We start from the raw sequence: 13,965 nt of genomic DNA, 5'->3' as shown, positions 1-13,965 counted from the left end.
CAAGTTCTTTTAATAATGGAATAGAAAAATTTTGAATATAACATTGATAATAAAGATGAAGTTTTGTAAATTATGAATGAATAATTTGGGTCAATCTTATTTTCTACAATAATTATAATTATTCATTTTTACTTGACTGTCTTGTATATGTATATCCGCTTCCGTTCAGCTTCTTTCCAGCATAACCTATTGGAGCAATTTAGCACGAATTCAATCCGTTGTAAGTTGTAAGTACATATTTCATCTATTATAATCCTCTTATTAGAGTAATATTTTTTTATCATATACTGTAAAATACTATATTCTGAAATAAGTGATAATCTTGAAACAAATTTCTTTAGTTTTCTTTCAATTGTTATAAAATTCCAGGAAATCAAGGTTACTTTGTAGGTTAGCATTAGCTTGGATTTCTGTTTTGTGATTCTTTAAATATATCAATTAAAATAATCTTAAGTTGGATATTTTTGAAGTAATGACAATGAAAGATAACAAATAAATTTTATTCCTGATTAGTAGTTTATACCAGTCTTTACCTATGTTCTGAATCTAACCTCAAAGTTGACAAAACACGTAAGCTATTATATTATTTGATTTTACCTTATTTTTACTATGTAGCCTATGGTTAATATCATTTTTGTTATTTGTATTTTCAGGAATAAGTGCCTAACTTGAGCCATGGCAAAGTCAAAGAATCACACCAATCACAATCAGAGTAAGTTTTTATTTTTCATTATTTAACTTTGCTTATTTTCACCACTAATAATAGTTTTGAAGAGTACTTGAATTTATGGGCTACTGAATACAGCATTGAGATCTACATAGGTGATAGGAGAAGTCAAGACGAGTTTAAAAACGTATTACATTGTTGTTTTTTAATTTGCTCATGACTACCATAGGTTTTAAAATAGTCCAATCTTATGTGGAATTTGACAAGGAAACCAAAGATCATTTTTTGATGCTCGGCTGTCCACTCGCCTTGGCTTGGCTGCCTTCAATCGATAAAAATCTGAGCAAAGGCCAGTGAAGGCGAGCGCTGGCAAACCAACTAACTCTGGCGCTTGTCGTCATTTGTACACATTACGCAATAGTTTAACATTTTGTTGTAGGTAAACTTATGAAAATAAACCAATTGTTTTCAACATTTTGTTGTAAACTTATGGATATAATCCAATTGTTTTCAACATGTTTATTGTCCACTCAGTCTGGGAAACACTGAGAAAATTTCCAACAATGTTCCGTTTTTACAAATTTTCATTTTGTCTTCATCTTGTATAAATCACAGTTTTTATTATTTTATTACAATAATTGGAAGTGGACGGGAAAAGTCCAGAGGGAAAGAGACTAAATTTAATTTCAAAATCAAGATAAGAATTTTACTTGAAAAAGCAAACTTAAATAGTTGAATACAGTTTTGAAATGAGCCGCTTTTACTCTAAGCAGGATAGCCAACATGAAGTCCAAAAATGCTATATTGGTTAAAAGTAAATTTCAAGTTCTTTTAATAATGGAATAGAAAAATTTTGAATATAACATTGATAATAAAGATGAAGTTTTGTAAATTATGAATGAATAATTTGGGTCAATCTTATTTTCTACAATAATTATAATTATTCATTTTTACTTGACTGTCTTGTATATCCGCTTCCGTTTAGCTTCTTTCCAGCATAACCTATTGGAGCAATTTAGCACGAATTCAATCCGTTGTAAGTTGTAAGTACATATTTCATCTATTATAATCCTCTTATTAGAGTAATATTTTTTTATCATATACTGTAAAATACTATATTCTGAAATAAGTGATAATCTTGAAACAAATTTCTTTAGTTTTCTTTCAATTGTTATAAAATTCCAGGAAATCAAGGTTACTTTGTAGGTTAGCATTAGCTTGGATTTCTGTTTTGTGATTCTTTAAATATATCAATTAAAATAATCTTAAGTTGGATATTTTTGAAGTAATGACAATGAAAGATAACAAATAAATTTTATTCCTGATTAGTAGTTTATACCAGTCTTTACCTATGTTCTGAATCTAACCTCAAAGTTGACAAAACACGTAAGCTATTATATTATTTGATTTTACCTTATTTTTACTATGTAGCCTATGGTTAATATCATTTTTGTTATTTGTATTTTCAGGAATAAGTGCCTAACTTGAGCCATGGCAAAGTCAAAGAATCACACCAATCACAATCAGAGTAAGTTTTTATTTTTCATTATTTAACTTTGCTTATTTTCACCACTAATAATAGTTTTGAAGAGTACTTGAATTTATGGGCTACTGAATACAGCATTGAGATCTACATAGGTGATAGGAGAAGTCAAGACGAGTTTAAAAACGTATTACATTGTTGTTTTTTAATTTGCTCATGACTACCATAGGTTTTAAAATAGTCCAATCTTATGTGGAATTTGACAAGGAAACCAAAGATCATTTTTTGATGCTCGGCTGTCCACTCGCCTTGGCTTGGCTGCCTTCAATCGATAAAAATCTGAGCAAAGGCCAGTGAAGGCGAGCGCTGGCAAACCAACTAACTCTGGCGCTTGTCGTCATTTGTACACATTACGCAATAGTTTAACATTTTGTTGTAGGTAAACTTATGAAAATAAACCAATTGTTTTCAACATTTTGTTGTAAACTTATGGATATAATCCAATTGTTTTCAACATGTTTATTGTCCACTCAGTCTGGGAAACACTGAGAAAATTTCCAACAATGTTCCGTTTTTACAAATTTTCATTTTGTCTTCATCTTGTATAAATCACAGTTTTTAACATTTTTTTCACTTAGTGTGGGAAACACTGAAAGTTGTAGTAAATGTTCCTTGGTTTATTCAATTTATTCAATAGGTAACTCAATAGAAATCTAGAATTAATTGCCACTTGATAAGAACTTTATTTCTTATAGGTGTAAACTTTTGATTTAATTTTTTTATGGTTTATTAGGTCAACTCACACGCGACTTAGGTCGAGAAGAGACTCGACTCTAGTCGATAGCATGTGTTTTCAAATGGTGACATCGCGGCGAGACTAGAATCGAGTGGTGACACCATTTGGAAACACATGCTCTCGACTAGAGTCGAGTCTCTTGACATGAGTCGCGTAAGTGTGAGTTGAGCCTAAGTGAGATTTAAAGATTTTTTTACAATTTGTATTAGGCTAGTTAAATAAGATTCTCTTTCATTTAAATTTTTATTATTTTTTATGTAAAGGGTCGTTTGTTAAAACAAGAGTATGGTAGGACTAAGAGTCCTAACTCCGCCCTAATAGCATGTAATCAATAAATCAAATATTTGAAAGACATTTTCAATTGTCATTCATCTGTGTAGTACAATTCAAGTAAAACTAATTATCCTCAATTCATTTTCAGATCGCAAGGATCACAGGAATAAGATAAAGAAGCCCAAGAAGCATCGTCATGAATCTTCCATGGGAGTAAGTAACTATATTTTTTACTATTTGGGTCGCGATTTAGCCAAGTTCTAGACTTCAAACAGCTGGAGTCATAAAATTGGCTTTCCAAAACGGGGCGTGGTCGCAGTTTTATTTTCTCATTTCTATAATTGCTTACGTTTTTCCTTGCCAAAATTAAACATTCCTAAATAATTCGAAATAGCTGAAACTTTACACAATTTTCTCTCTATTTTATTTTGTGTTCAATTTTCTAGTTTTTCGAAATTCAATTCAAACGTGACAATGACTACGATCTACGACTAAGCCCCGTTTCGGAAAGGCAATTTTATGACTCCAGCTGTTTAAAGTCTAGAACTTGGCTAAATCCCGAGTTTGGAAACCGGCCCTTAGTTATAAAGTGAACAACTATTAAACTAGGCTTATTGGAGTTTGGAAGATACAGCAAACTATCAAACAATTCGGCATGTGTGTATTTCACCAGAGGAACTGAATTCCGGGCGAAATCTAACAGAAAATTGGCAACTCTGCCATTCTATCTTTTCCACTTGGACCTCACTATAGCACTGAATATATAGCCTGAGAGATTTCCCTTTTTTCATGGCTTTCTAGAAGACAGATAAAGATTAGTCGATAGCATGTGTTTTCAAATGGTGACATCGCGGCGAGACTAGAATCGAGTGGTGACACCATTTGGAAACACATGCTCTCGACTAGAGTCGAGTCTCTTGACATGAGTCGCGTAAGTGTGAGTTGAGCCTAAGTGAGATTTAAAGATTTTTTTTACAATTTGTGGGTATTAGTTAAATAAGATTCTCTTTCATTTTAATTTTTATTATTTTTTATGTAAAAAGTCTTGTTAAAACAAGAGTATGGTAGGACTAAGAGTCCTAACTCCGCCCTAATAGCATATAATCAATGAATCAAATATTTGAAAGACATTTTCAATTGTCATTCATCTGTGTAGTAGAATTCAAGTAAAACTAATTATCCTCAATTCATTTTCAGATCGCAAGGATCACAGGAATAAGATAAAGAAGCCCAAGAAGCATCGTCATGAATCTTCCATGGGAGTAAGTAACTTATATTTTTTACTATTTGGGTCGCGATTTAGCTAAGTTCTAGACTTTAAACAGCTGGAGTCATAATATTGGCTTTCCAAAACGGGGCGTGGTCGCAGTTTTATTTTCTCATTTTTATAATTGCAAACGTTTTTCCTTGACAAAATTAAACATTCCTAAATAATTCGAAATAGCTGAAACTTTACACAATTTTCTCTCTATTTTATTTTGTGTTCAATTTTCTAGTTTTTCGAAATTCAATTCAAACGTGACAATGACTACGATCTACGACTAAGCCCCGTTTCGGAAAGGCAATTTTATGACTCCAGCTGTTTAAAGTCTAGAACTTGGCTAAATCCCGAGTTTGGAAACCGGCCCTTAGTTATAAAGTGAACAACTATTAAACTAGGCTTATTGGAGTTTGATTTATTGATTGATTGATTGAGTACTTTATTTATGTAGATTACAATATATACTGGCTTATACACTTATATACAATAGCTTACAATACAGCAAAATTATAGATGAATTTACATGATATAGACTAAGAAAATAATTATTGAACTGTATATGATATGAAAAAGCAATTTGTAATAATATATAGATAATAATATATTGTTATGCATCTACATAAATTGGCGGAGCTTTGGACATATCAATGTCCATTCTTTGGAAAGAATATTAAAAATATCCTCCCCACTAACTCTACCAAAACGTTAATTTCATATTTAAACTAAGGATTTATTTATTAATGGAAATATTGTAAAAGTTTTAATCAATATGAATATTTAAGAGAAAAAAAACAGAAATTGATAAAGTAGAATAATTATATAGGTAGATAAGATCAAATAATTGATTAATAAAATGAAGTAGGCTGAAAGTAGATCAGGGTAATCAACTTTCAGTAATATACAGCAGTATGCAGTGGATAATTGAAATAACATGAGTTTATATAATATATATATATATATATATATATACAATTCGTTCTAAACAGGTTTAAAGGTTTGTATTTGTGGGATGGGTGGGGGATGGTTGTCATGTGATCGTTCTAGGGCCGGACAGTTTCAGTCATTTGTTCCAAAAGATGTTTTTTTAAAGTCAGGATGAAGCTCGCTCGGCTCTCGATGGACCTGATAGAAATAGGAAGTGCATTCCATGCACGACAGGCACTGACTAAGAAGGATTTTGTGAAAATAGTAGTTCGATGATTGGGTATCCTTAAAGTACTTTCTCCGGTTCTAGTATGTGAAGCATCTATCCTCCTACCTTCAGAGACAAATTTGAAATCATCTTTAAAATAGTTCGGATTACCGTATTTCAAGATATCTCTAACAAGCTTAACTATTCGAAAAAACCTTTGATTGGGAAGCTTCAATTTTGAACTAGCAATGTGGGCTGGGGTGATATGATCATGGCGTTGGAGAGAGTAGACGAAACATAGACAATAATTTTGGCAACGCTGTAGTTTATCATTCAGAGTGACTTGCATATCGTTAAGAACAGAATTACAATACATTAAATGTGGGAAGATGAGAGATTGAACCAATAATAATTTAATGTTTCTAGGGAGAATATCGTGCATTTTCTTCAATGCATGCATGGCTGAGAATACTTTTTACAAGTTTTGTTCACTTGTTCTGACCAGTCAAGAGTATTATTCATAATAATGCCTAAATTTTTAACTGAGCTACAGTAAGGAATGTCATTACCATCTACACTAATTTTGTGAATCGATTCAAGTCAATATTGTTTATAAGACGAGAATTTCCCTTTTTTCATGGCTTTCTAGAAGACAGATAAAGATTAGAAGATAGTAATTCTGGATTGATGGATTATGTATGTAGGCCTACTATCACAGAGAAACAATAGCTTAAGTAGATATCCCATGGTATAGGGCGTTTATGTCGCAACTTTTACTGTTATCTCAAGCTGATAGTCCACGTAGTTCTTTCCTGTGAAGCTTTATGACGCTGGTAGTCTCTCATATTGTGCCGTTCATACACTCTTACCTGGTCAAAACAGTAAAAATCCACAGTAATCGGCTTGAGGTAACAGTAAAAGTTGCTACATAAACGCCCTATACCATGGGATATCTACTTACGCTATTGTTTCTTTATGGTACTATTGAATGAATGATATCGATAGTGTCGAATTTTAGTATCAAAACGATTAAAAATAAAACAGACTAATATAGACGAACTGAAAATAAAACTGAAATAACCAAGTAACAACTAAAACTGAAATATACAGAGTGAGGCATATGTATGGAAGAAGCATAACATTTCAGTTACAAGGATAATTTGACAATAGGCTTCATTGGGGATCATATATGAATTGAAAAACTACTTTTCTGTGGCTTAAAATCCCGATTCGCCATCTTGGATCCGCAATTTTGATACCGACCCAATTTTTCTGTGGTAAATATTTGAATTTGATACAGAATTTCAAGAGAAAATGAGTGGCAGAATCGCACATCGATATTTCAAACCGTTTCGAAGATATTCACGTTTAAATATGCTATAGTTTGTGTAAAATAAGTTGAGACTTGGCCCTCCATCCGAAGAAATTACAGGGTTGCCAAATCGTGTAAAATTGCAACTTTCTCAAATTTCCAATTTTGACGTTGAATTGGAAATTTGAGAAAGTTGCAATTTTACAAGATTTGGCAACCCTGTAATTTCTTCGGATGGAGGGCCAAGTCTCAACTTATTTTACTCAAACTATAATAAATCATGCAATAAATGAGTAGGCTACATTCAACTTTACTTTTCAAAGCCCGGTTGCACAAAAGCCGGTTAGATTTTAACCGTCATTAATTTCACGAGAAACAATCAGAGGAAGCGTCTTTTTAAAGACGGTTTCTCTGATTGGTTCTTGTGGAATTATTCACGGTTAAAATTTAACAGGCTTTTGTGCAACCGGCACAGAGAGGCCTGATACTCTGTCCTTCACTAATCATTGCGACTACCTAACAGCATTCTCCCTACTTTTGTGTCAGCATCCAATTGTGAGCAGTATGATTGTGCGCAGTATGCAGTATGCGTACTCCTCCATGGTGCAGTATTCGTATTACCATAGCCACCTCTAATACAAGGCCCCGGCCTATGATATTGCAACGTAGCAGTGTAGGCCTAGAATCTAATATATGATTGGTGGCAAAGATCAGCTGGTATTTTTTTAAATCTTTTTCACCAATCATGTATTAGATTCTAGGTCTACACTGCGACGTTGCAATATCGTAGGCCGGGGCCTTGTATTAGAGGTGGCTATGGTACTACTCCATCCATGGTACAAACTGGTTTCCCATCTTCATGTTAAGAGTAATATCTCTCGGACTATAGTAGGGTGTACAATTGATATTCTATTTTCGATGAATTCTAATTTATTTGTTTGATGTTTTGTGCAGATGGACCCGAAATTCTTGAAGAACCAGAGGTTCGCCAAGAAGCACAACCTGAAGACAGCCAAACAGGTGAAAAGGGCAACGGCACGACAGGCCTATCGCGAAATCAAGGCCAAAAACGATCCTAAGCCATAGATGTAAGTTCTTTGACGTTTAAATAAAACTTTTACAACAATTTTCTCGTATTTTTCTTCCTCCAGTTCGTTTTCCATCAGAGTGATCAAAAGGTACGTTACCTGTTTACGGTTCTCTTACAACAATTTCTACATGTTTTTCTTCCTCTACTTCAAAGAATGTCTCTTCAATTCAATTTATTTCACCAAAACACAGAAAACAGTACAACGATGTGACAATCAGAAAAAAAACAATAATTATTATTCTAAATATCTATATCAACTATCTGTAAAATACGGCTGGAGGTGAAGAACTACTGGCATAAGTGAAACACTTGTTCACCAGTAGGTAGAGACTTAACTGTTTCTAAATCTTAAGCTAATAATTTAAAATGGAATATTTTTATTCAAACAATTGTAAGTATATTTAAAATGAATGCTATCAATTGTGATAGCTCTTGATTCTCAACTGCGATGTATTGACACACTATTTTGATGTTTTAAATAACGACATGCAGTCAAAAAATCGTTATTTTCAATTAATCTTAAGCAACGAACCATTAATTGACTGCATGTCGTTGTTTGACTGTATGTAGTTTGTTCTCCATCGAAACCAGTTACCCGTCTTGAGAGAGATCAACGATCCGCTTATCCTAACCTTAGAACAGTTATAGAATAGACACGCCCCATACTGGAAGTCGATGAAGCCAACATCTACTGCCATATCGCCCCATCGTGACGTCAGCATCGTAGAGAAAATTTGTTTGTTTACATTGTTTTCCATAGCAGATTGTGTCTATTTCAGATGGAAACAAATTATTAAAGAACTAAAATATATATAATTAAGACCTTATATAGCCCATTATATAATGCTGACGTCACGATGGGGCAATATGGCAGTAGATGTTGGCTTCATCGACTTTGAGTATGAATATACAATGGGGCATGTCTATTCTATTATAACTGGTCTAAGGTCCAAACTGATGCATTCAAACTTAGAGGCCTTTACATACCTAGCTTACCGCAGCTTTAGTGAGGTGAGGTCCACTATGTAATTGCAGTGGAGGATAGGAGAGCAGCGTTGCCGATTCTATGCCTTGGCACTGCCTTCTATATAGGATAGCTGATACCGGTGAATATTTAACTGTTCATTCTTGTTTGAATGAACAATCTTTTTGTCGATGAAATATTTTTTTATTTTTCTACATTGTTGTACAACGATTTGGCGACGATGGAGAGCAAGAAAGGAATAGCGCTATCTGCTTTATCGAATTTAGAGTTTTTTTTTGTTTTTTTTTTTTTAAGATTACGTCCTAAAGACTCCAGTCATGGAGTATAAGACAAGTCATGTTATTACATAATAATTCTAACACTAAGTAGTTCAACCGAGTTTAGGTTTGAAAGGAATTCTTGTACACTATAAAAAGCTCTATCAACTAAATATTTTTTTAATTTGTTTTTTGAAAATCATCATTACTTTTCAAGATTTGAGGTAGCTTGTTATAAAATTTCCTACCAATATAATCTGGTTTTTGTTCAAATAACCTACTATTGTGACCCATTATATGATAATCTGCTCTGTTTCGCGTATTATACTCATGAACATCTGAATTCTGGATCACACCACTCGTTTTCACATGCATTACAACTTCATATACATACAAAGATGGCACAGTTAATAGACCAAGCTTTTTAAATAAAGGCCTACAAGAGTCTAACCTATTCACTTTCTCTATACATCTGAGTGCCTTCTTTTGAATCTTAAACACCCTGTCCATATTTTGTTGAGATGAATTACCCCATACTAAAATAGCATACCTAATATGAGATAGTATAAGTCCATGGTAAGCAGTTAACAGTAGTTTTTTATCATTCAGCCTAGCAAGCTGCCGCAGGACAAATACCCCAGATGATATCTTATTACATATCCTCTCAATGTAAGGATGCCATGTTAATTTCCTATCCAATAAAATTCCCAAGAATGCTACTTTCTCTTCTTGGTCTAATTCATTTTCCTCTACAAACACATTTATTTCTCTATCCTCTACTGAATTATATTTACTTTTGAATTGTAGGAATTTACATTTCTTACTATTTATTGTTAATTGCCTTTGCTTCAAGAATTGGGCAATTGACTGTACTCCAGCATTTATTTCTAGACTATCTAATAAATAATTGTTAAAGATAAGCGATGTGTTATCAGCAAACAACAGAGCTCTGTGATCTTTTAACTCTTTTGGTAATTGGTTCACATACAACAGAAACAGTAAGGGACCCAGAATTGAGCCTTGAGGTACTCCAGCCTGGACCTCCAGTTTTTGAGATTTAATTTTTACTATTTCATTCCCATCCACCTTGGTAAGCTCAACACACTGGTTTCTACCTATGAGATATGATTCAAACCATTTTAGTTCTATACCATTCACACCTACAGTTTTTAGTATTTCCAATAATATTCTATGGTTCACACAATCAGACAAGGATAGCAACACAAATGTTAATCAAATACTGCCATCATAACGGAATCTCGTTATAGAAATGCGTCGTATCTCCCAAGTCAAATCAACGCTACGCTGGTGTGAAATGGACAGATTGATTAATATTAGGAGATACGTCGGCTACATCTTCCGAAGACGTATTTGTAACTACGCTACGCTAGGTTTGTAAAGGGTTTTAGATCCAAACTGTTTCAAATTCCTTATGAACAATATCAATGATTTGCTAAAGCTGGCACTTTGAAGTAAATGTATTGAGTCATTATTTTTATTGATATTGTTCCACATTTTATCCATGAGTACCAGGATACGTCAGACTTGGGTAATAATAAATGAATAATAATACTGAGGGTAATACCCACATAAGCTTTTAGGCTTGTGCGTGGGTAATGAGTGAGAGGGATGATAATGAGAGATGACTACATAATAGCATAGAGAAACAATAGCATATAAGTAGATATCCCATGGTATAGGGCGTTTATGTCGCAACTTTTACTGTTATCTCAAGCCGATTACTGTTGATTATTGTCGAATTTACTGTTTTCTTTCTTGGAGTGATAGTGTATGAACGGCACAATATGAGAGACTACCAGTGTCACACAGCTTCACGGGAAATAATTACATGAACTAGCGGCTTGAGATAACAGTAAAAGTTGCGACATAAACGCCCAATACCATGGGATATCTACTTATGCTATTGTTCCTCTATGCTATTAGGTAGTCGGGACCGACGTAACGTCTCCTCCTAAAGACGGGGTGGCCGTATCTATGTGATTGTGATGTCAAAAACTTTTGCACCGGTCGAGATTCGAACTCGGGTTCTCTTGATTATCATCAAACCAGCGCGTTATCACTTACTCCAACGAGCCACCAATCTGTAGGTAATAGCATAGAGATAACATGTAGCATGATCCCATGGTACAGGGTGTTTAGGTCCAAAATTTCTCTGTTTTTTCAAGTCAATTATCATTGTCTATTATCAATGTGTGGGCCGGATGAGAATATGGACAGCACAGTATGAGAGCCTACCAGCGTCACATCGATTCACAAAAAATACCAACATGGACTATCGGCTTGAGTTAACAGTGAAATTTGGAACATAAACGCCCTACACCATGGGATAACTTCTTATGCTTTCTTTACTCCATGATGATGATGACCTTGAGGAAAGGAAAAAATCTCAGTGATTGGATTTGCGAAATTCGAATCCGTTCATGACATAATATAGAGTGATTCAAAAAGAATACCACAACTTTGAAAATCTGTATTTAATCAAGGAAACATAATTAATAGAAACTTGGGTTATAAATCAAAATGAAGAGTATTAAATTAAGTTTTTCCCCACTACAAAACAAGTTCACAAATGTTCAATGTGATCCCCTCCAGAAACTCGATTGATATCAATACGACACTCGAACTCGTTCCACACCCTCAGTGGCATATCGGGCGTAACAGTTTGTATAGCTGCTGCTATTTCTTGTTTTAGCTCCTCAATGTTAGCTGGTAGAGGCGGTCGATACACCTTATCTTTAACGTACCCCCATAGAAAAAACTCTCAGGGGGTGAGGTCAGGGCTTCTTGGAGGCCAGTGATGAAGTTCTCTGTCTCGAGCTGCTTGGCGGCCGATCCATTGCCTCGGATAGTTTTCATTCAAATAGGCACGGACAGATGAGTGCCAATGGGACTAGATAAGGAACTAAACAACTTCAGAGCTTCCTCAAATAGATAACAGATAGTGCTTTACTCTCTATTTTCAAAGTTGTGGTATTCTTTTTGAATCACGGTGTATATAGTATTTGAGACGCAAATCTTTAAATGCGGATATCACATAGAGGTATAGGAAATAACAAAATATGTCAGCATATTCGTGTTGTGTGCTTAGTATACTAATACAGATCCCAATTTGAGTCTCAATAATTTATTGAAAATTAAACTCAAAACCCATGGCGAAGGTATAGTCCACAAATTTTTCAGAAATCTGATTGGATGGTTGAATATGCTTGGTATCAAATGATGATCTTGAAGAGACAAACTCGAACATTTATAATAACATTGAAAATACACGAATGTTGTTCAGGAGATATGGATATTTTATTTTTGCAGCTGCATAACTCACTCCGTATAGTAGCTAGAGATGCCAATTTGGCTCCGACATTTCTCAGGTCAAGCACTATCAATGGTGTCAATATCAATCAAATCTGAGATACTTTGAGAAACAAAATTTCATGAATTTTTAAGGATCCTGAACGGATTATCGGATTTGGTACCAAAAGATATATCTTGAAATAAACTCAGGCATATGATAAAATTGAAAATACACACAACATGTGATCAGGAGATGTGGCTATTTTTGCAAAAAAATGCTGAATGATTAAAGCTGGGTTTACACGAAAGTTGATAACAAAATGTTAATAATTTAATCCTTATAGATTCTATTAGATTGAACATATCTTATCATACACATGATGAACATATGTGTTTGTCAAGTACCGTTCAATCTAATAGAATCTATAAGGATTAAGTTATTAACATTTTGTTTATAACTTTGGTGTAAACCCAGCTTAGTCCATGGAAATTCTCATTTTTTTTGTGAAAAATAAAAATCGCTGTAACTCTGCATACTCATGCCCCTTGGTGCGAGAAACACGAATCTGGAATCAGGTTTGAAAAATTCCTTACCGTTCAGGAGATAAGGCCAGTTGAAAATTTGCATTTTTTTTGCAGCTGCATAACTCACCCTGTATAGTAGCTGGGGGTGCCAAATAATTTGGTTCTGACATTTCTCAGGATAAGCACTATCTATGGTGCAAATTTCAGCCACATCTGAGATACTTTTCATTTCACTGTTTTGCACGATGGTTGTTATTAGTTCTTTGTCAGCCACATCTGAGATACTTTTCATTTCACTGTTTTGCACTATGGTTGTTAGTTCATTTTTTTGTGAAAATTAAAAAACTCTAAACATTGCATACTTATGCTCCTTGATGCAAGAAACACGAATCTGGAATCGGATTTGAAAAATTCCTCACCGTTCAGGAGATAAGGCCAGTTGAAAATTTGCAGATTTTACTTTTAGACCATGGACATTCTCATATTTTTGTGAAAAATTGAAATCGCTGAAACTCTACATACTTATTCTTGATGCGAGAAACACGAATCTGGAATCGGATTTGAAAAATTCCTTAGGCTACCGTTCAGGAGATAGGGCCAGTTGAAAATTTGCAAATTTTTTTGCAGCTGCATAACTCACCTGTTACCTGTTGCTTTTTTCTGCTGTGCTGTTCTAATTCTCATCCAATACAAAATGAGCTCAGTAGTAACAAAAATCCTGAGAAATTTGAATTTCCCGCTCAAATCAGTCGGTACCTCTTGCATGTTTCTGTTGCCCTGGTAGTTATCACAGTTGGTTTTAATTCTGTACCAGGGAGTCAGAACACTTGAAGAGGTAGCAGGGTTTTTTCAACGCCTTCCAATGCAAGCAT

At 34.2% G+C, this 13,965-nt stretch overlaps 1 protein-coding gene across 11 annotated transcripts; it reads left to right on the top strand.

Annotated features, from left to right (window-relative positions):
- On the top strand, positions 1-8,051 carry LOC111045675 (60S ribosomal protein L29-1). Of its 11 annotated transcripts, none has more exons than XM_039436831.1 (4): positions 1-227; positions 654-712; positions 4,417-4,481; positions 7,879-8,051. In XM_039436831.1, the coding sequence occupies exons 2-4, from the start codon at positions 676-678 to the stop codon at positions 8,008-8,010; spliced, it is 234 nt and encodes a 77-aa protein (XP_039292765.1). In that variant the 5' UTR covers positions 1-227; positions 654-675; the 3' UTR covers positions 8,011-8,051. The 11 variants fall into 11 exon arrangements, with proteins under 11 accessions (XP_039292765.1, XP_039292768.1, XP_039292766.1 ...); XM_039436834.1 differs by lacking the exon at positions 4,417-4,481 and adding an exon at positions 3,368-3,432 and having other exon boundaries at positions 122-227; XM_039436832.1 differs by having other exon boundaries at positions 138-220.
- The last annotated feature ends 5,914 nt before the right edge of the window (positions 8,052-13,965 follow it).

This window comes from Nilaparvata lugens, chromosome 10, assembly GCF_014356525.2.
Source record: "Nilaparvata lugens isolate BPH chromosome 10, ASM1435652v1, whole genome shotgun sequence".
Classification (NCBI taxonomy): domain Eukaryota; kingdom Metazoa; phylum Arthropoda; class Insecta; order Hemiptera; family Delphacidae; genus Nilaparvata; species Nilaparvata lugens.
The sequence above is the reverse complement of the archived record's forward strand: the minus strand, read 5'-3'. Positions and strand labels throughout refer to the sequence as shown.

Coding starts and splice junctions, on each gene's coding strand:
- LOC111045675 (XM_039436831.1), top strand. CDS start 676: ATGGCAAAGTCAAAGAATCACACCAATCACAATCAGA. Junction 713..4,416: donor TCACACCAATCACAATCAGA/GTAAGTTTTTAT, acceptor ATTCATTTTCAG/ATCGCAAGGATCACAGGAAT. Junction 4,482..7,878: donor GTCATGAATCTTCCATGGGA/GTAAGTAACTTA, acceptor TGTTTTGTGCAG/ATGGACCCGAAATTCTTGAA.